The sequence below is a fragment of the Erithacus rubecula genome (assembly GCF_903797595.1).
Source record: "Erithacus rubecula genome assembly, chromosome: 1".
Taxonomy (NCBI): domain Eukaryota; kingdom Metazoa; phylum Chordata; class Aves; order Passeriformes; family Muscicapidae; genus Erithacus; species Erithacus rubecula.
The window spans coordinates 1398015-1420393 of record NC_136658.1 but is presented as its reverse complement, the minus strand read 5'-3'; the positions used below and the strand labels follow the sequence as shown (position 1 = coordinate 1420393).

The 22379-nt window shown below is 42.1% G+C and overlaps 1 protein-coding gene across 1 annotated transcript in view; it reads left to right on the top strand.

Annotated features, from left to right (window-relative positions):
• The window catches only part of ADAMTS5 (ADAM metallopeptidase with thrombospondin type 1 motif 5), a 35955-nt gene extending 16709 nt beyond the window's left edge, over positions 1–19246 (top strand). Inside the window, exons 3-8 of the mRNA XM_079321389.1 lie at positions 4074–4241; positions 8579–8862; positions 10061–10244; positions 10663–10838; positions 11483–11658; positions 15271–19246. Of these exons, the coding sequence (XP_079177515.1) occupies positions 4074–4241; positions 8579–8862; positions 10061–10244; positions 10663–10838; positions 11483–11658; positions 15271–15814 (1532 nt within the window). The 3' untranslated portion in view covers positions 15815–19246. The remainder of the gene's footprint in view (positions 1–4073; positions 4242–8578; positions 8863–10060; positions 10245–10662; positions 10839–11482; positions 11659–15270) is intronic.
• The last annotated feature ends 3133 nt before the right edge of the window (positions 19247–22379 follow it).

Genomic DNA, 22379 nt, shown 5'->3' with positions numbered 1-22379 from the left:
CTTTATTAATTGTTATTGCTTAGGTCCATCATGACTTCAGGAGGATTCCTGAGTGATACCAGCATGAAGTTCTCAAGAAGGAGTCAGATACTCACAGCAGTTAGAAAAACAGCCCATGCCAGAAGAAATGGTTTTATTTTGACAGAGTTCCCACATGCAGTCTTTGTTTAGCCAAGGGGAGAGCAGGAGCCTAATGCAGAAGGTCTGGGCTGGTGATTAGCCCAAGGAATGTTGAGCCAGGAGCTTCCTGAGCCACTGACTCACAGGGGAACCTGGGGCAAATCTCTTGACCTTTTGCTCCCCAGTTTTCCCAGCTGGAAATGAGGTGAAAGGCATGACCTCACTGGCAAACGTGCTTCATCTGATCTGAGCTTCTCTGACAAAACAAATTACAATGCCTGCAGCATTTTTTAGCCTGCTGTGTCACCTTGCATGTCTCCTGTGGTCAGATGGAGTGCCAGAGCTGCTCCAACATGCTGTCCAAGTTCTTGTCCATAAGCAGGGATTGGTGGCTTTTTTCCAGGAGACCCACCTTGGCTTGCTGTATGTTGTGGATATTTTCTGTTGTCTTGTTTCTAATGCTTGAAATACCAGTTAGAAATGTATGACAGCAGAGTAATTTTCCATGCTGTTCACTCAGAGAACCTCTGCAGATAGTCTAGAACTGTTTTTTTAAGAAAAACTAGAAATATCCAGACTTCAGGAAGTGTTAGGACAATGCTGTCAGGCACAGGATGGGATTCTTGGGGCTGGCCTGTGCCAGGTCAGGAGCTGGACTTGGATGATCCCTGTGGGTTCCTTCCAGCTCAGGATATTCTGTGATTCTGGTTTGCTTCCCAGTGTTCCTGGGAATGAGAGCTGCTTCACCACACATCCCCACAGCTCTGCTGCACTCCTGCTTTCCCTGCAGGGCTCTCCTGATCCTTGGAGAGGGTGGAAGTTTTCACTGACTTGTCATAATTGCTCTGAAGTATTCCCACATTGGATTAGGGATATGCCCCCCATTCCTGCATAAGGATCAATTTTGAACCCCTTGCAGGTTTTATTTTCTGTTGGGCTGTAGCAGGTGTTGGCCTGTGAGGGGAGGATGTCACTCCATTTGGGTCATTGGTTTTTTTGGAGTTTGGGATGAATTTACAAGCATCCTCAGCTACAAGAGGGCAAACCTTGCCTCCTCTCCATCTGCTTCCTTCACCATTTCATGCATTCCTACAGCATAACTTAACTAAACACCATCCTGCTGGTAAAATTATATTATGTCATTTTCACTCAGTGGGAACTGTCAGCACCAGTAAGATGCTTCATTAAGTAGAAAACAGCAGATGATCTACAGTCCCATTCTCAGTCAGTCATCATTTTGCACAGCTGCTGGGAGCCTTTTCTTTTCCTTCAATAGCTTGGTTTGACGTTTGTACTGGTACAAAATGGGGTGGGGTTAAAATTGGCATTGTTTTTGAAAGCTGCCTTTGGAAGATTTGTATTCCTCGAGTCTTCACTTCTGGCCAGAGCTTTCTCCAGAGCTCTGCTTCCATGCAGGTCACTTGGAGGATCAACCTTTGCAATTTGGAAGGGAGGTACCCCACCAGAAAATGCCAGAAACCACCCTAATGTCCTGTCACAACATCTGCATGTGAGGGGTGGTGGGAGAAACTTCCTGAAGAAAGAAAGGGTCTGTTCCTTAATTTTTGGATGCAAAAAGATGAAGGGTACAGGTGTTAAAGGACTTTGATGTTCTCACTTCTGTGCTAAAAAGAGCAAAACTTAGCCGAGCAGTGTTTAGAGATTACACAGCCCTGTGATATTTTTGGATTTTGATTCTTTTTAATGAAATGCAAAACCAGATTTCAGCATCATTGGGAGTTTGTCATATGCTATAATCTCTTCTAAGTCTGGTCAGAGGACCTTAAAAGGCAAAGTTAGGACAGGGAGAAATTAAGGTTGTGGTAAGAATTAGGAATTTTAGCTCCATAAAATCCTTAGAGAGTTGCATTCACAGTGTTTGTAAGTGAATGTGTTTGTCACCCCACTGCTTAGAAAGTTAACTGGCAAATCAGTATGGAGAGCTAAAATCCATATATTTAATGCTGTTATCCCTACTGACATCACTGGTGGCTAATTTAAAAGCCCAAATACTGACAATCAGAATTATGTATTTTGGGAATTACTCACTACTTACTGCTTCTTTCCTTGTCACGATGGCTTCTTAAAATTACTTTTGAAAATTTTAAGCATAACAAGGGAGATTCACAAATACTTTGGGAAGCTTCTCCTCCAGAAGGCTGAAGTCTGCCAAGTAAGTGACTTAGTTCTTGTCATGCACTGGAACAATGGCCTGATTTAATATGACAAAGTAGTTGCTGCTAATGAGGTGTGTCCTCAGCTCACCCCATTTATCAGTGTAAAGCAGAGAAGTTATGCTGCTCTCTAATTAAAGGTGAATTCAGTAGCCTGACACTTTGCAGGAGATGACCCTGTTTCAGATTCCTCTGCTTTTGCCAAAGTATTTGGGATGAAATGTTCTGTGCTGAACAGTGGCCTGAGAAGCATTTCATTTTATTTATTTACTCTCAAGTTCTCCACAGAAGCTGTCCAGCCTTTTTCTGAGGAGGGAGGCTAAATTGCAACAGTGCTATGAAGAAATCCTCAGTCTCTCTGCTCAAAGTGGAGAGCTTGAAATTTACCTGCAAGCTTCCTCATAGCTAAAGGATATTTTATTATTTGTCTCTATGGAGGAGAAAACAGAAAGATGTCATAGGTAGCAGAGAAAGTCAAGCTGCAGAAGCATTAATAGGCCTGTGAATATGTGCACTGTATTGTTTAATTATGTACTTGTATGGGATGTGCTTAGCAGAAAATGAACAGCTCTGAAGAGTGAAGTACAGTTATGCAATAAGGGATTTGTCTGGAGAACAAAAGTGCATCTTCCATGGGTGAGGTGCTGCAGAGTGCTCCCAGGGGCTGTGGCAAACTGGAATTCTGCCCTGCAGCACTGAAGAGTTCTGGGCAGTGCTGAATGCTGCTGTAAAATACTGAGCACTCTGAAAAATGACATCTCCAAGTTGCTGGTGTGCACCCAGCAATCATTCATATCCCATCTGAACCAGAGCTGATGGGATGTTAATCAGCCAAACTCTTTGGATCAGTGCTCCAGCTTTTCTTTATTCACCCAGGGCTGTTCAGTACCAAGGCAAAGGCTCAGAAATTAAACTCCTTTTCCACTTGGAAATCCTCATTGCCTTATTTCACAAACATTCTGCAGTGAGGTAGTTTCTACAACTATGAGCTGTTTTGGATCAGTAAATACAATGTAAATACAAAGTATTAAATGCTCAGCCCACTTGGAGAGAATTTGCTCTGTGGGTTAGAAGTGGTGCACTGATTATTTGGTTGCTCTTGTCAGAGGAATCATAATCTTAGCAGTGGATTGTTTTGCTCAACACCAGCATTTGTCTGAAATGAAGCAAAGCTGTTATCTCTTCAGAGCAAGTCTGTGTATGTAGTGCTGTATCAGAATGACACTTGACATGAATCTCCTGATACTCAGTGTCTCAGTGCAGCACAGAAACAACATTATCTGGTCTTATAGAGGAAGTATTGCCAAACAAAAATGGTTTTACTTACCTGAAAAAAGGCCAAATCCTGCAGAATGTGTCCCTTTCAGGACATGAGTCTTTTTTTCTGCAGTGGCTTAGATGGGTGGTCCTGTTCTTATTGTTAAAGCACTCTTGGTTTAGCCCTGCATATCTCATTAATCAACTTCTGGCTTCTGAGCATTAAGTTCAATTTCAGCTCTCTGCAGCTTTATTCCCATTCATTCTTCTAGCCTTTGTTTAGTTGCATCATAAATACTTTTTGTTTTTAGCTGTTTAAAAAGATGTAGCACCTTTCTAGACAGTTGCAGAACATTTTCACAAAGTTTTTCTTACTGAAGGTGATTTAGAAAAACTTTGTAAGACTTTGTAAGAAGTCAGTTGATGAATATACAGGAGTGCAGTTCCCTCACATGGCCGTGAGCTCCAGCTGGTAGACTCTGGATAATCATATAATTTTATTTATTTGATTCCTTTCCACAGGGCACTTGCTTGGGCTTTCCCATGACGACTCCAAGTTCTGTGAGGAGAACTTTGGCTCCATGGAAGACAAACGTCTGATGTCCTCCATTCTGACCAGCATTGATGCTTCCAAACCCTGGTCCAAGTGCACTTCAGCAACTATCACAGAATTCTTTGATGATGGCCATGGTATGTGTTATCACTCCCACTGTCAGCTACATGGCACTTTTTACTGGCAATCTGTAGATTTTAATCAGAACATTTTATGGCAGCTTATTTGCTAAATATGACATTTAAGCCTTGGGGTATAAGGACAACAATTTAGTTTTCCAAAAGTAGGAATAGAAAAGCATAGTCTTCAACTTCACTCTTTAATGGATTTTAAAGTCTTCACTGTGCTCCCAAAGCAACTGCAGTTATTAAACAAACCACTCAAATTCCAAAATGCTGAGATAAAAATGACATAATTGAGTGAATGGATCAAGTTGTTATGGCAACCAAAATGCTTATGGATAAAAAGTATGGTGTGTCTGCTGAATGTAAAGGTTTGCTTTTAAATATTTTGTCGTTTGATTTCAGTGCTCTCTGAAATATTTTTCTCTGAATGACTTAATTTTTTCTCTCGATTTTATTAGCTCTATTAATCTGTAGTATCCTGTTTTATAGTCCATATTGCTCTGGCATTGACTTAATATTACCAAATTAGTTTCCACAAATGAAGAGAACTTTCCCTTTTGAGTTTCTGAGGTAACTCTCCCACCATCCATGAAAGATTTCTCAGAGAGTGTAAGGAACTGATTTCTCCTCAGTTCATGAGTAGCTATCATTTAGGTGTGTGGTCTTCAAGAGTTATTGACATGGTGAAATTATTAATAGAAAATTTGAATTTCTTGTCAAGTAGGTTCATAGTTCTCTGGGAATTAATTTTATTACTGATGCTATTGGTGTGATTCCAAATACATCATATTTAAGGAATCTTTTCTTGATGGATCAGCCCTTCAGAGACCTTTTCTGAGTAACTATCTTCTTTCCTGTAGAAGTTTATAATTTCCCAGTTACTTATTTTAAATCACAGATCCCTCCTAACAGAACAGGAACCCTGTCCATGAAATCAATGATTTGGCTTCAAATGATTTGCAAACTTGATTTGGCAGTCAGTGGCCTCAGCAGCACTGTTAATGAGTGGTGCTAAATGACACCCTAACTCACTTTCCTCAGCAGTGGAGCACCTGGCAGCTGAGTGCAGTGCAGACACCAGCATGACATGAGGAAATCCCAACAGAAAAGGCTGGTCCAAGGTCAGCCAGGGGGCTGGGGGAGGATCCAGGTGCTGATTCCCTGTCTCCTGAGAACAATAAACAGCTCTGTCATGACATCACCATTTGTTTCACACTCACGAGATGACCCCAGACAACAGTTTGACATTTAGGAAGAAAAGGCTCGGTTTGTGTCCAGAGGAGTGACATTTATATCCATCTGCTTTTAGCAAAGCCTTTCCAAAGGTACTAATTGCCTTTATTGTCATGCCAACCACCAGGCTGTGGGAGGGTTGCTTGGGACTTGGTGTGTTCAGTCCCAGTGCTCTGTGCAACCTGGAACAAGGACTGTCTGTATTTTAATTAATTTACATCCTGCTTATCTGCTTCCTGCACAGATCTTGTTCTGCCTTTTTTTTTTTCCTTCCCCCAAGATATATTACATATAGCATTGAGAGAGATAATGAGATGGCTTAATTAGCACTGTCATCAGCCAACAATGTTGCTCTATTCCAGGGCACAAAGATGGTCTTTGGTGCCCAGGACAAAAAAAAATGGGAGCAGCAGTGTGTATATGCTGTGAATGTTGAGATGAAATGCAGAATCTTTGCTGTGTGAGCTTGAGAAACCTGTTTGTTACAAGTTTTAACTGAAATGATTGACAGATGAATATATGCAAGGATGAGACTTTTCTCTCCTTGTTCTCTTAATTTGTATTTCCAGTCGAAGTGTTATTCTGGTGTTGTAAAATACTGAAAAACAGCTCTTTGATTAACTTCAGCATAGGTACAAAAGCAGTGTATAATACTGAATATTGACTTGTTACAGCCTTCCCATCACTGCCCTCACATTTCCTTACAAGGTATATGAAAAAGGATTTCCACTGTTATTTACTTTTACACAGTCTATTTTTGCCAGAACTTTTCCAAACTATATCCAGAAACTCTAGGAAAAAATATAGGTGCTTCCTTACTCCTCATCATGTCTCTAATATTTTACATTGCAACAATGCAGGGTATTTTTTAATTATCTTTATATCATGGCAGCTAGCATTGACACACTTTGTCTGCATTAAAAATTCAGCATAATCCAGATTAAATATATGGCTAGGGTAAATCAGGGTCAGCAAATGGAACAGGTTTAACAAGACAGAGTTTTTGGTTGCAAGTCATCATGCAGAAAGAATTTTTGGCTAATTTGGCTAATTGGCATTGGTCTTTAGAAGGGCAGAACAGTTGCAGTAAGTGTGTGTTTTGGAAGGAAAACTGAAGCTGTTGAGAAATGGAGTATTTGGTTTGCTTAGACTCCCTGCCATAGCTTGAAATTCTATTCCATTTTGTGTAAATAGTGAGGATTTTATAGATAGGCTTTTTTCAGCTGTAATGCAAGTGAAGAACACTGGTGTGGATTCCAAAGTGAGGTAAATTGCAGTGAGTTATTTTGGCTGAGGATGAGTGAAGCTTGCCCAGACCACATATGCCTTTCATGAAGTGTAAAAGAGGTTACACTGAATAAATACTTCTGCATGTCAACAAGTGAGGTTTTCAATAGTAAAAAAGCCCAGCTATCAGAAGATACCTAGAACATAAATGTGAATTCTCATTTTTAGGGTGTGCCAGACAAATCTTGACCACTACAGACCTTAAAATACATCTACAAATCTTCACATTCTTGCAATTTTTTCTTGCTGTTATTTATGGGGTTTTGTATAAAATGGATAACCCTTTTCAAACTAGTTCTATAAGCAGCCAAGTATCACTCCTTAGAAGAAAAATGCAATCCAGCTTTAGTGCCAGCATTAATTTTGATAGGCAGGTTATATTTTTCCTTTGGCCTGGTAGAAATTTCTATTTTTTGATCTTGTTTTGTCTGTGCTTTTTGATTTTTCTGGCATCCCTTTAGTTGCTTTACTATTTCTGACATCCTTATTTAAAACTCTAATGACAACTGAGTCTTACACGAGTCTTGCTCACTGCTTAAATCACAAACCAAAAAATAGCACAGAGTATTGTATACAAGTCTTGTGTACAAGACTTCTTGTATACAAGTCTTATATAAGGATTGAAAGCCCAAAAGGACCTGGCTAAAACTCATTTACCCCTCAAGCTGGGAACAGGCAGCTCAGCAGCGGGGTCAGAAAGTCAGCAGGTGACAAGCAACTTTTCCACCTGACCCCAACAGCAGCACTGCAGGGAAAACTGACTATAAATAAAGAATAAAGCAGGAAAAAAGGGAATAAAGAGCAGCTGTGCTTGCTTGTTATGGGTTGATGTTTTGAGCAAGTCAGAGGAAGTTTTCATATTGTGTTTAGTGAGTGTGTATCCCAATCGTGTGTCAATGATCATGATATGGGATAAGGGGTGGAATGTTATGGGTTGATGTTTTCACTAGCTCCTCTCCTTGCCCCCCCATGAATGTTATGGGTTGATGTTTTCACTAGCTCCTCTCCTTGCCCTCCCCATGCTGCTTTGGCTGCCCCCCTGCTTTTGCTTGTCCTGGGCTCTCTTTGCCTTGTCCTGGGCTCTCTTTGCCTTGTCCTGGGCTCTCTTTGCCTTGTCCTGGGCTCTCTTTGCCTTGTCCTGGGCTCTCTTTTGCTTGTCCTGGGCTCGTTTTGGCTTGTCCTGGGCTCTCTTTTGCTTGTCCTGGGCTCGTTTTGGCTTGTCCTGGGCTCCCTTTGGCTTGTCCTGGGGTCGTTTTGGCTTGTCCTGGGCTCTCTTTGGCTTGTCCTGGGCTCTCTTTGGCTTGTCCTGGGCTCTCTTTTGCTTGCCCTGGGCTCTCTTTTGCTTGCCCTGGGCTCTCTTTTTCTTGTCCTGGGCTCGTTTCGTCTTGCCCTGGGCTCTCTTTTGCTTGCCCTGGGCTCTCTTTGGCTTGCCCTGGGCTCTCTTTTGCTTGTCCTGGGCTCGTTTCGTTTTGCCCTGGGCTCTCTTTGGCTTGCCCTGGGCTTTCTTTTGCTTGTCCTGGGCTCTCTTTGGCTTGCCCTGGGCTCTCTTTTGCTTGCCCTGGGCTCTCTTTGGCTTGCCCTGGGCTCTCTTTGGCTTGCCCTGGGCTCTCTTTTGCTTGCCCTGGGCTCTCTTTGGCTTGCCCTGGGCTCTCTTTTGCTTGCCCTGGGCTCTCTTTGGCTTGTCCTGTGCTTGTTTCGTCTTGCCCTGGGCTCTCTTTGCCTTGCCCTGGGCTCGCTTTGTCTTGCTCCCAGCTGCCCCTTCCCCTCTGCATGGAGGGGACAATGAGAGAAGCTAGTCACAACCTGAACGCATACCATTGCTGCTGCAGGGAACTGCCTGCTGGACCAGCCCAGGAAGGCCATGGCAGGCCCCGAGGAGCTGCCGGGACAGACGTACGACGCCATCCGGCAGTGCAAGCTGGCGTTCGGCGCCGAGTACAGCGTGTGCCCCGGCATGGACGTGTGCGCGCGCCTCTGGTGCGCCGTGGTGCGCCAGGGACAGATGGTCTGCCTCACCAAGAAACTGCCTGCAGTGGAGGGAACCCCCTGTGGCAAAGGGAGGATCTGCCTGCAAGGGAAATGCGTGGACAAAACCAAGAAGAAGTATTACTCGGTAAGGCGGGGGGATCCGTCGGAGGTGGTGGTTTTGTGGTGTGGAAGGCGGGCTGAAAGCTGCCTTGGTTTTTAACAAAGAGCTGATGAAATTAATATAGATTATAACTTCTGGATCAGAAAAGTTTGTGCTTCCAGTGAAAAATCCTCAGGCTCATGAGAGCTGTCAGCTGCATGTAATTGGGTGCTGTTGGTGAGGGATGTAGGAAAAATGCTGCTGGAGGTTCAGGAAGTGTATTTTCTTCATTAAGGAAAGCCTTCATTCCTGGAACAGTGGAAATCCTTTCAGAGGAGGTGATTGGCACATTCAGTAAATGACAGTTATCAGGACATGGCTTTGTGACTTAGCATGGAAAGCAGGATAAATCACATCTCCATGTTTAACTTACAGCCCTCATCCAGGGCCTCAATTCTAATGAAGAAAAAACCAGTTGAAATTAATCCAGAATATAACTTCTGGATGGAAAAGTGACAGAAAACCCCTGTCTCCTTTATACATCTAAAGAATCCCCAGGCTCATGAGAGCTGTCAGCTACACAGCATAGCTGCTACTTCTAAATTCTCTGGGTAGACAGCAGCCCCTTCTGTTACACCCACAGAAGAAATGTGGTCTTGTAGAGCTTTGTGAAAATATTTGCAAACTGTGGGAGCCATTCAAATCAAGCTACAGCCTTTATAACACTTTTTAAATTGATTTCTACACCCTTTTTTATGGATTTCTGTACTTCTGCATGATCTTGCAATACTGTATTCAATGTAGCAGAGCTGACAACTCCATCTCTTGCCAGTAATTCCAAGCAATGCCTATGCATCACAGTACTTGGATTTAATCTCAGACTAGCATTATGGATATATTCTGGGAGTTCACCCATTGAGCCAGTTTAAGGGGCCTTTTTGGTAAGAATAGCAAAAAATAAGAGAGCAGTCCATGTGGGTGTATTCCATGAAGAGGCTGAAGGCAGCTGTGTGGAGCAAGGCTCAGCATTGACTTTGCACCCGCAGTGCCTAAGTGAGATGTTAGCAGTGTGCAAATAAAAGATAGAAATTAACTTTTCTGGGAGAAGGAAGGTTCCTAAGACCTGAATGACCAGTTGAAGGAGTTGCCTTCAGCTGAGAAAAGCATTTGCAGTGACTTTGAGGCAACAACTCCATTCACGCTTGAACGAGAACTCAGCTCCTGCTGTTCCTGTGTTTTTCAGGCTTCAAGCCATGGCAACTGGGGATCCTGGGGACCTTGGGGACAGTGCTCCCGTACCTGTGGGGGTGGAGTCCAGTTTGCCTATCGCCACTGCAACAACCCAGCCCCCAGGAACAACGGGAGGTACTGCACGGGCAAGCGAGCCATCTACCGCTCCTGCAACGTCACTCCCTGCCCTGCCACCGGTGAGTGCCCTGCTGCTCCAGCCCTGCACTGCCTCTGAGTGCTGCTGATCTGCCCTGAAACCACACAGCAAAGGCTCACTCTGCCCTCCCCACGTGCATTTATTTATCAGGGCAAGACATTCAGCAGTAGTACAATGTCCTAATTCTTCACCCGCACCTCGCCCCGGATGCCGTGGAGAAAAGAGGCTGGAACAAAAAAAATGAAACATCATGCAAACTTTAGGTCTTTAATGCTTGTTATGCCATGGGGAGATTTCCAGGCTGAAACAGTAAAAGGATTGGAAGGCCAGTTCTAAGTAAAGAAGTGGTGTGACATAACTTTAAAATGATGTAGGAAAGGAATTGAAATAGTAGATGGACATAATGATATTTGCAGCATGGTCTGAAATAGCCACTAATGATGTGAATAATTCCACAGCTAAATCCTTTCGACAAGAGCAGTGTGAAGCAAGGAATGGCTATCAGTCTGATGCAAAGGGGGTCAAGACTTTTGTGGAATGGGTCCCCAAGTATGCTGGAGTGCTGCCTGGAGACGTCTGCAAGCTCACCTGCCGAGCCAAAGGAACTGGTTATTATGTGGTATTTTCTCAGAAGGTAATGGCAGCTCCAGTCAGGGTTTCATGCTCCAGTTTAGGAGTGTCCCATTCTTTAGAAATCTTTTCCTACAAGCAGGGAAAATAAGTTAATCATATGATTCAGATATTTAATTGTGTGATCAGATTTAATGGTTCGATCCAGTGATTGCACCTTAGGGCCAGAGCTGGTCTCTAAAATGAGATAAGTTTTTCCACATCTCAGTATGAATGCATGAAAGATGTGGCTTTCTCTGCACTGGTTTGTTTTCAGTAATGGATAAAGGGTTTTCTTCCTGTAGTTTTTTGGAGGAAAAAGAGTACTAGGAAAAAAGAGTAAGTCTGACTCTGAACTGTGTTTGAGGAGTCCAGGGTAACTCCTAAAGGACCAATGAGCATATGGCAATTAGTGGTACAGATGTGAACTGAGGTTAGTTTGTTCTATCAGATGCAATCCAAACTGAGAATTAGTTGTCATTTCTTTTGTCCTTTTGCTAAATTTCATCTCCTTTTTTGCCATCAATATTAGAGCAGCTCAGTCTGGTCTCTCAGGAGAGGCAACCCGCTCTGAGTTGGTGACTTAAACAAGGAGCTGGGTTTTGCCAGGTGGATGCAAAAGCTCAGATTTCTGTGGCAGTGTGAAGCAAGTTCTGTTTGCTTGCCCAGGTCACTGATGGCACAGAGTGTCGACCCTACAGCAACTCGGTGTGTGTGCGAGGGAAGTGCATCCGAACGGGCTGCGACGGCATCATCGGCTCCAAGCTGCAGTATGACAAGTGTGGGGTGTGTGGGGGAGACAACTCCAGCTGCACTAAAGTCATGGGAACCTTCACCAAAAAGAGGTACTGCCCTCAACAGCAAGTGCAAATCTTCCTGTGCAAATAGTTACTCTGCATGTGCCGCTTGCTTTCTGTCTCTAAACGCAATTTGTTGTCACGTGGGGGGAAAAAACACACTGCCCGGAGCTTATTGCACTTTCCAGATGTGCACAGCTGGCTCCTAGCATTATCCTGAAATTGGCAAAGCATCAGCTGGCAAAACACTGCACCCAACAGCTCATTTCTGACACAGAGTGCCAGTGGAACAGGTGAGCAATGACAGGAATAAGCAACTCAGGCCACTTGCAAACCTTGCTGTGTCAGATAGACTGTGGTTCCTGGAGGACCCAGGAAAAGTAGGAGAGAAGTGAATCAGAAAGTTGTTTGGATTTTGCATTTCCCACTTGTTGCTGCATTGGCAAGGTTCACCCTGATGATGCTTTTTCATCTCATCTATTTTAAATAGCACCGAGGACATCCCACCTGATTTTGTGACACACATTCCTTGTATTAGAAGTGCAGAGAAGCAGACAGCTGTAAACACCTTCCTTACAAACTGAGAGAGATTAGACCTAAAAATTCCCTTTTCCCACTGCTGAGTATGTGTGGAGTTCAGGTAAATAGATGAGATATCAGAAGTATCATAGGTTTACCCATTACTATATCCCTTCATATCCTTTCATATCCACTGGCATAATATCAATCTCCAGATGGATTTTTTTAAAGTCAAAATACCTATTGCAGTTATCCACAAGCCATTTTTCTCTCAGAGTTCACCTTTTAACTGTTATAAAACTTAATACATGTAAAATAAAAGGAACTCGTGCCATGGTTTTCCCTCACCACACTGGGGGCAGTACTGATAGACCTATCTCTAGTCCTTTCTTTCTACTTATTTTTTCCCTCTTCAATTCTTAAGATTTGTAGAAAAATTGGGATTTTAAGTCATCATTTATACAGATTCCAAGGTCTCAAAGGACTGATCTACACATAGAAACTTTTAGTTGACAATTTCTACTCAGAATCAGTGACTGCATTAAGCATCTTTTATACATGAACTTGATTTTATATCTTCCAAATTCTTACATAGCATGTTGAAAGCTACCAGAAGTTGAAATCTGACTCCTGGAATGATCTTTTATTTCTATACATTTCAACAGACTGATTAATAGCAGTCAGAAATGGCTTGGAGAGTGAATTTATCCTAAAAATAAACATAACAAATCTTCTCCCTGGTAAGCCAATGATTGCTCACCTAATGATGCCAAAACACCTCTGCCAAAAAGAATTGCTTTCCAACCAAACTAGTGATTATATAAACCAAATCTTTTCCAATTTGTAAATACTGGGATGTCTGGGAATGTCTAAATGAAGATGACAGGGGGAGATGTATTTAATCACATTTTCATGTGATTTGGTAATAATCAAGCTCCAGGAAAAGTGTTTGAGGGGCTCCATGAATTTCAGGGAGGCCAATGTGTCACAGATACACTTGGAAATGGAAAGATTTATTCCAATTATCCCTGTGAAGTTACCATCTTACTCCTCAAATCATGCCTTTAAGTGTCATGAGACTGGCCAGAGGGTAAAGTTATGTTCTAATATGATTCTGATTGGCTTTGGGACTGCTGATTTATTTTTACTGGTAAAGTTGTTTGAGGCAATTCTTCTCTGTGACTAATTGATGTTAAAATAAACCCCCGATTAAAATAGTGAAATCTTAATTGTCTGTAAACTGTTTTTACAGTTTTGTTTGAAAAGGCAGGGCTGGTAGGAAAATTGTCATTCCTCCACTGAAAAATGGCAGCTCCCATTTTGCTGTCCACTATAAACTTTAACAACCTGTACATTAAATGTACAGGGAAATTTAAATGAACAAGGCAAAACAAATATTTCCCATTGCCATAACAACATTTATTTGTGCTTTTTTTTTTTTTTTTTTCTTTTAAAGCAGGCAAAACAGCATCTTCTGGGAAACTTGCTTCCTAAGATTTTTGTTCAAAAAGCTGTAAAGCCAAATCATCAGAAGTTGGGAAAGAGGGGAATTAATCTGTGCACATGGAGCATTACAGCTCTTTGTGCAGACAACTTGAATTCTCCAGGACTGCTTGTAGGTTTTGAACAAATGATTTTGTAACTTTAATGACATGTTTGAACTGAGTTATTCTGGCAACTCTTGTGTAAAAATATTTGTGCAGTGCTGTAGAGCAGAGTCCCCAGTCTGGGATTCACACCATATTCCCCCAGTTTTATGGAGGTGCTAAATCAATGGAGTCTTAAGTCATTGTCCCATAACTGCTGGAAATAGCAGGGGATCAGCACAAATGTTTCATCTGTAATATGTGCAGTCTCTACTTGTGCAGCCAAAAGTTCTCAAAATTAGCAGTCTGTTCTTTAAACATTCCCACAGGAGATGCCATCACTTTTATGTATTTTTAATGTATTTTCTCATTAAACCTTTCAGATATGAAGTACTTTCAGGGTGGCTTTGTCATGGTTTTAGGAATGAAAACACATCTCCAAAGTCCAGCTGGTAGCTTACAGCTATGTAAAGCCTTTAAATTTTTTTTCTATATATCAGTAAAGTTAAAATAACATACTTAAGATAGTGATAAATTCCAGCACCATTGCAGGTTTTGAATGCTTGTCACTTTTGGTAAGAGAGTTTAATCTCTTTTTCTAAATCCCAGTTAAGGTAGTTCATAAGTAGTAGAGAACTCCTTGATGGTACAAATGAAGCCTTTGGGTGCCCCTCTTATTAGACACTTGACGATTAATCTTTGGCTTTATAAATTTCAAAGTAAACAAATTTTTTCTCGGTGATCAAGACTATTTTTAAATGTTCCCAAGGTACCTCTACCCAGCTGTTCCTCTGCTCGTGCTTTCCTTAATCATTATTATAGCAAAGACAGCAAGAAACAGCTGCAACTAATGCATATCTCATTATCTTTTCCTTGGCAGGCAGCACGTGCATCATATTTCACATCTCCCACCCTCTGCTGAAATCTATAAGCTATCTGTTATTTTTTATTCCTCTGGTATCTGACCCATGTCAAACTGTCCCTAAAGCTAAAGATGAAGCAATCTGCAAGAAGTGCAATAGAAACTTCTTGGAGAACATGAGGAACAGCACAGTAGGCCAAGAGTGGAACCTGGTTAAATTAATCTTGGGGAAAATCCAGGTGGCTTGAACTGAAATGAAGCAAGGTGTTGTTGATTCAAAGATCTGTGCCAGTCTGGTTGATGCTGTGATTCTGTGTCATGCCAGATGTTGGGGTGGACAATATATAAAGAGATGCACTACATTTCAGAAGGCTAAATTCTATTTATTATTATTCTGTTTATTATAGCAGCATGCCCCCTTTTATACACCCCACTTTATTCATTGCTTACAACAGATCAACATAACATTCATTGGTGCAAAGCAGTGTCCACCACTGTTTTTCACAAAACTTTTCTAAAAATACTTTTCCCAGCTGCAGGTTTCTTCTTGCTTATCTTCTCTACTTGGTCTCCACACCAACAGCTTTGGTAAAATTTCTTTCAGAAGTAAACTCAGTTAAGTGTCTGGCTGCCAGAGCAGCTGTAAGCCCCTTGCACAGCCAGTGAGCCTTTCCTTTCTTTCCCTCCCTTCAGCAAGGGCTACACGGACGTGGTGAAGATCCCGGAAGGGGCGACGCACATCAAAGTGCGGCAGTTCAAGGGCAAGGAGCAGAGCAGGTTTACAGCCTACCTGGCCCTGAAGAGGAAGAACGGGGACTACCTGCTCAACGGCAAGTACATGATCTCCACCTCGGAAACCATCATCCACATCAACGGCACCGTCCTCAACTACAGCGGCTGGAGCCACAGGGACGACTTCCTGCACGCCATGGGCCACTCTGCCACCAGGGAGGTGCTGCTGGTGCAGATCCTGGCCACGGACCCCACGCAGCCCCTGGACGTGCGTTACAGCTTCTTCGTGCCCAGGCAGCAGGGGCAGCTGGCCAACGCCGTGCCGGGCGGCGGGGCGGCGCCGCGCTGGGTGACGGGGCCGTGGCTGTCCTGCTCTCGAACGTGCGACACGGGCTGGCACACCAGGACTGTGCAGTGCAAGGACGGCCACGGCAAGCTGGCCAAGGGATGCCTGCTGTCCCAGAGACCCTCGGCCTTCAAGCAGTGCTTGCTGAAGAAGTGCTAACCCGCGGGGGGGACCCGCTGTGCCAGAGCTTTGAGTCGGCCCTTGCTGGCGCGCCCAGGCTGAGAGAGGCAAAGGCTTCGGTGTGCTTGTGTTCAGTCTCTAATTATGGGCAGAATCTGCCTGTTTGGACCAAATGAAGATGTGCACTGCTTTAAATGATAGTAGGGTGGTCTTAATGTGTCAAAGAAAGTGAGCGTTCAAAGTTGTTCTAAGCCCTCTGTGTCTGCAAAAACGTAAAATAAAATAATGCAAAAGAAGAAAAAACTAGTGAATGGAGGATCCTGGGATATTTGAAGGTTACAGAATCATCTCCCCTTTTTCACCTACCTCTACTACAGTATGTCCTTAGGAAAAGTCACGTGTCCCCATGATCCCACAGTAGCTTATTTTATACTGTTTTGTAAATATCTTTCGTTTGGTATATCACTTTATATCACTTCCTTCTATTAAAGAAATCAAAAGACAAACTACATAAGCAAAATGATTGACCAAAGTATATCTGCAGCCCTTGTGGACTAGGTCCATCCTTCAGAAAGGGCCACAGATGTTTTACTGGAAAATGAAGAGCTTGCTGCTGGTTTTCAAAAGTGATACCTTTTGGTTTTGACAAAAGGAAACACGTTTTCGTGGTAGGAATTTCCTGACAGTGTATCATTAATGTCTGACAAATCCTGTGTTTCCACCCCAAAATTCTCAGGAGGAGCCTCACAGCAGCTTGCAGAGCAGGGAAACCCACCTTGCTCCATCAGCAGGAGCATCAGCAGCTCCTCCCCATGTGTGTGTCAGGCATGCACAGAAGGAAGGGGCTGCCAGGAGGAGTTTGTGTACACTGTGTTTGTAAACCTTGGTTCCAGCTGTGTCACAGCCTGGGCTCCTTGTTGTCACTGAACAAGAGCTGCTCCAGCTGCTCCTCTCCACAAAACAAAGGCATACTGTACTTTGTAGAAAACTAGTTAGAGAACCAAAACTTACAGGTGAGCTAATCAAGTGTCTTCTGACTCAGATATTCTGAGGTTGTGTTCAGCTGCTTTCTCTGGTATTTCCTCTATGGCTTCTGCCTTGAATTTAACAATGTGTAATGTACCTACATCTTTTCAAGAGGCTCTCAAGGTCATAAAAACACAGCAAGCAGTTAATATTTTATCACTGTTTTGTCCATCGTGTCTAACTCTGGTATTCATCTTACCAGCAAAAGTTTGTAACTATTTGTCTTTTTTTTTTTTAATTGTTTTTTGTGTGTTTTGGGTTTTTTTTAACGCTATAGATGGCATTCATGTTTTGTATATCTACCACATTTGGGAGGAAGAGGGGTCACTAGGAAGTCAAACCACATCAGGATGTGGAGGACTTGTCCAATATCAATAAGACTGTTTCCACAGCACAGGCAGTAGCTGGTGACAGTTTTCCTTGGCAGCAATTCCTGAATCCTGTTATTGTCTTGTGGAAGTTCTGTGACTGAGGATGGGCATTTCACCCTGTGCAGGTGGAGGCCTGAGAGCAACCCTGGTAAAACTGTTCTGTTTAATATCAGCAGGCTTTGAATTGGACCCTAAGATAACAGGTGCCAAAAGAAATGATAAAAAAAAAATTGATGAAAGTAGAACCCTGTTTTTTACTCCTTTGTTCATCCACACAGGAGAGTAGGAGACTGCAGGAGGATTTTCAGAGAAGCCTCAGCTGTAGGTCAGTGATACTTGAGCACTGAAACACCTCAGGCTCTTCTGAAAATCCCAGGCATGAAATCAGCAGGGAAAACTTGCTGGAGTGTGGAGCAAGAAGGGCAGGTCTGACTCCAGGCTGACACAAACATGTTTTTGCAACTGTGGCATGTTTGTGTGAACTCTCAAAAATCATGTGATGGTTTCAAAACAGCATAGAGTTGCTACATCTACAACTGTGAAATCTGGAGAAGGATCTGGTTTTTTACCCTGTTTTAAATAAACAGTTCCAAGGGCAGGGCCTCCTCCTCTGTTAAATGGATTGCCAACAAATGTTATTAATCAGCATTCAAAAATGGTTTGGCCTTCTGTTCAGGACTAGACCCTGTGCAAAACTGTGGATATTGAGGAATACTCCCCATTTATTCTTGATCCCAATCTAAGAGCTGAGATCAAAGCTCAGAAAATTTGCAGAGTGCTGGAAACTAAACATTTATGCCTCCTCTGCCTGGTAAAATAAGATCACTTTGACATGCCTTATTTTTCCTTCCAAGTAATCTAATTTTGATGCTTATATATGTATTAAACATGTCCTAGAACCTTTCCAAAGAGTCCATAACAAATAGAAACCATCATGAGAGGAAAAATCCAGAGATTTAATGTGCCTCAGCATAGACATCATTTGTCTCAGCATGCAGCTGCTGCATTAAGTGGTGTTTGTGTTCTGTCATAATAGAGACAGAATGTGCAAGTATTTGTGTTTGCATCATGGTGATAATTTATTATATATTCAGCAGGCTGAGTAAAGCTTTTGGATGCTATCTAGGCATGCCATATGTGGGTCTAAATTCAGAGCTTCCTTACATCAGGAGTGTCTTTTAAAAATGAAAGAGTGTGCTTAGAAATAATTATGAGAACACAGCACTGAAGTGATTCTCACCAGTGCAAAAATGAAGCAAATGAACACAAGCAAAGATGTGAGGAGGCAAAGGGGACAGGACCCTAAAAGTGAGATAAAGGATAAGTCAGCACTTGCTTTTCCAGGTGTTCCTGAATCAGAGTGCAGTTCCACACCTTGCCTGTGGCAGGCATGGCTGTCCCATGTACCTGCTGAATGGAGAATGGGTGCAAGGTCTGTTCTCAGCTGAATTCTGTGTCACTCACACTGTGACATCATTGTTTACATTTCTACCCAGTGTTGCACAGCTGGATTTGATGGAAACCTGGAATTCTGCTCTTGGCACAGCCAGCAACCATCTCAGTGTTAAATTCACTCTGTCCTTAGGTGGATCAGGACCCCTGAGCATCAGTGGGGCTCACAGCATCTGCTTTTCAAGCAGGATATTCTCATTTAGGAAAAAGCCTGGCATCTTTGCTTTGACTGTGTACAAGAAATTAAGTTCAGCTGCCCTCCTGTGGAAACAGTTTTATCACAAGGGGAAGAGGGAATAATCTTGTGGATTAATAACAACTGTTTAAAAAAAAAAAAAAAAGCAACACAGCACTGAAAAAAATAAAATAATTTATTGTTTTTACAACTGGTATGTGAACGGATGTAATGAATTTATTTATTCTTATTTAACAAAATACCAATTGTGCAAATTCTATATTTAAAATGTTTTGCTATCGTCTCTGGCTCTCTTTCTGGCTCTCTTTTAATTTATGCTTCAGATTTGTGTTGAGTTTACATAATATATGGCACTGGTCATTTTTTGTACGATTTTATTTAGAAGACCTTCTGCATGGAACAGGAGTATATGTGTATACACATGTATGGATGTATATTCTTTTTCTACTGCCACCTTTTCCTTAGACAAGTTGTAGCTTTTTAATTTGATGACACTTTGTGCTCCAAGCTCCTTGTTACACTTCAAAAAGCTCTCAACAAGCAAGTCCCAAAGGTCTGCAGACCAAAAAAAGCCCTGTAATGGCTCCTGAAGGAGTCAGAAAATAATTAGTGTCTCAAAGGCACGTGCAATTCATGCTGGAGGCCTCAGTGATTGACCCCCAAAGCTGATCCTACCCCTTGCTTAAATTGTAGCAGAATTTCAGTACCTGGGAGTCCTGTCAATGGGAGTGAAGTTCCTCTGAGTTCCAGCACTCTTCTCTCATGCAGCTTCTTATGTTTGAGACAACACTAAAGAGAAAGCTCCTGGTGTCTCCTTATAAAATAACTTGATTAACATATTTGGTTTATGAGGACTGAACCATTAAAAATCTGGTTTTGCCATGTTATCACTGTTTATATACATATATAAATATGTATATATGGCTATAAAAAGTCAAAAGCCCAACTTGGAAAGCTTTGCAATGTTTTACTTCATTGTATTTCAGCTCTTTGCACCACTTCAGGCAATGTTAGATGAAAAACAAAAAAAAAAACCAGCAAAGCATGTTTCCATGAGGAAAATAATACCTGTTTGTTTCCACTTTTCTTCCAGTTCAACTTTTGCAGACCTCCAGGGAACTAGAATTGGATGCAATGTGAGGGAAAAATGTGATGTAGACAAGCCCCCAGCTTTTCTGCAGCCAGTTCATTTACCAGTGCAATGGTAAATTCCAGCTTTAGAGGGATCAGGGATGGCCAGAGGGTGATGGTTCCTCTCTCAAAGCCCAATCCAAAATGCAAGTCTGGTCTCTGATGATCTCAAGGGCAGGCTTTGAACAGGGTTTCACCATTAGCTGTGGGCTTTCAGCAGTATGTTCAGGTGAATGTTCCTCCTCATGCCATGCTGTTGTCACTGAGGAAGTGCCTATAGCAAGAGGCAAAATCAGATTGTCTGGGCATAGACCAAAATTTTCAGGAAAAAAAAAGTTATGTGGTTTGGAGGGTTTTTCCTTTTTTTCATGAAGTGATTTGATTTTTATAGAGCTGCCAGAATGCCTCATTGCATTCATACTTGCCATGTGCAACATTTTCAAGAGTTTTTTTCCTGTGGGTGCCCTTATAGTAACTTGCATAGTAAAACTACTTCAATTTTTGTTTCAAATAACACTGCAAATACAGATATTTCTGATTTATTACACACACCAGCAATGTCTCTTAATGTCAGTGAGATTATTGGGTCCTCAGCTGGCACCCCAAAAGGTGCTTTGGGGCTTGGAAGGTTTAACCACAAGCACAAGTTTTCATTGATAAAACTGGACAAGCCCTGAACACAGGTGAGTGGTGTAAGAGCTGCTCCCCACACCACACCAAACATCCCAGCATCTGGAAGTTTTCTGTGGAGCCTCAGAGTCAATGGAAGGACAGTAAAATCGTCTCCACAAACATCAGCCTGGTGCAGACCATGTTCAGACACCCGTGGCTAAGTGCCAGTGCATATTTTGTGTGTGCTTGTGTATGTGACTGCTTGGGTCTCCAGAACTCCCACTCACAGGGGAAAAAAAAAAAAGTTCCACTGGGTTTAGTAATACCTACATAAATTTAGAATTACTTCATGGCATTGTTTGGCTTTGCTGCAGGTGCTTCAGACTTACACCACTGTGAAAACATAGTTTTTTCCCTGTATTTATAGTAACTGGTTTACACAATTTACCATGTGAACTGTGAAATCTGCAAATAGATTAACTTATGAAACATAGTGACAGGCATACAGGCATTATTAAAATCCCATCAGATACAGGAAATAATGTGCTGAATTAAGTAAGTTGGAGACAGGGTAAATTCTGTAGAGCAATAAATTTAACTTCTATTGCCAGGTCATCTGCTTAGCATGAGATAAGAGAAAATGAGCAAGGTATTGCAGGCAGGGCTAAGGGGAAAGCACAAAGTTTGGGTTTGCTTAGTTTACTCCATGTGCCTCTGTGCACTGTTGGTGTCAGCACACTGTGGGAAGTCACTTTGTCACCTGGCTGAAATGCCAGTACCCTTTCAGAAACCATGATGTGTCACAAAATTTATTTTTCACCCTAGTCTGTGTCTAATCAGAGGGAGTTAATATTTTAGAGCACCACTGTCGGCCACTTTGCATCATAAAAACATTTTATGCAAAATATGAATTCATTTGAACTGAACTGTGCAAGGTCTACACTGTACAATGACACACAGAAGGCCAATATTTTGTTTTGTAAAGTATTACATATGTATAATTTACCAGTTGTAATCTTAAAACACTCGACTCTGTGATTTCAGTAAAAGTAATAAATACAAACTGTATCATAGGTCCAAAATATTTGTTTATATGGTATATTTGGGGGCCTCTGTTTGCTCTTTGTGCCCCACTGCAGGCAGATAAGCATAAAGATCTTGAACATAAATTTAAGACCTAAATATTCTTTGTATATGGGAACACTGTGTTTTAGTTGTGGTGGGGTGGAGTTCTAAAGTGTTTTGGGGAGTTGTGAAACAGATAGAAGTGCAGAAGGTGGTGTTTGTTACAGGATTCATAATTATGCATCTAGGCCAATGTGAGAGCAGTAAAGACCTGCCAGAAGGGATGGTGCAGGTGCACTCTGTGCTGAGGTGGTGGCACTGAAAGGTGAGAGGTTTTTGGGGGAGACAGAGCTGCAGACACTCCAGTTGAAGTGTGGCTCTTCAGAGGCACTGTTACAAAGATTTACTTTTCTAATAGGACCTTATAATTCATTTTTCATGCTGATTTCTCACTTCTCCTTTCACATTCCACAACACTATGTTGGGAGTTTATCTTGGGCTTTCCAAAAAGATATTCTTCCCTAAAGTAAAAGCAAACTCATCATGTCTAAATCTTACCCCATGTGTGTGTCCAATCTATTGATTGCTGGCATTTTGTTGAATTTGGGATTTTGCCTTTTATTAACTTGGTGGTTTTTCTTGTGTTTTACAATTTGCAATTTACATTGTGAATGAAATTGGTTTTCACTTACAGAAACAGTTTATATATACCTAGGAACAGCTTTGCTTCCTGTTAGGCTGTTAAACAATG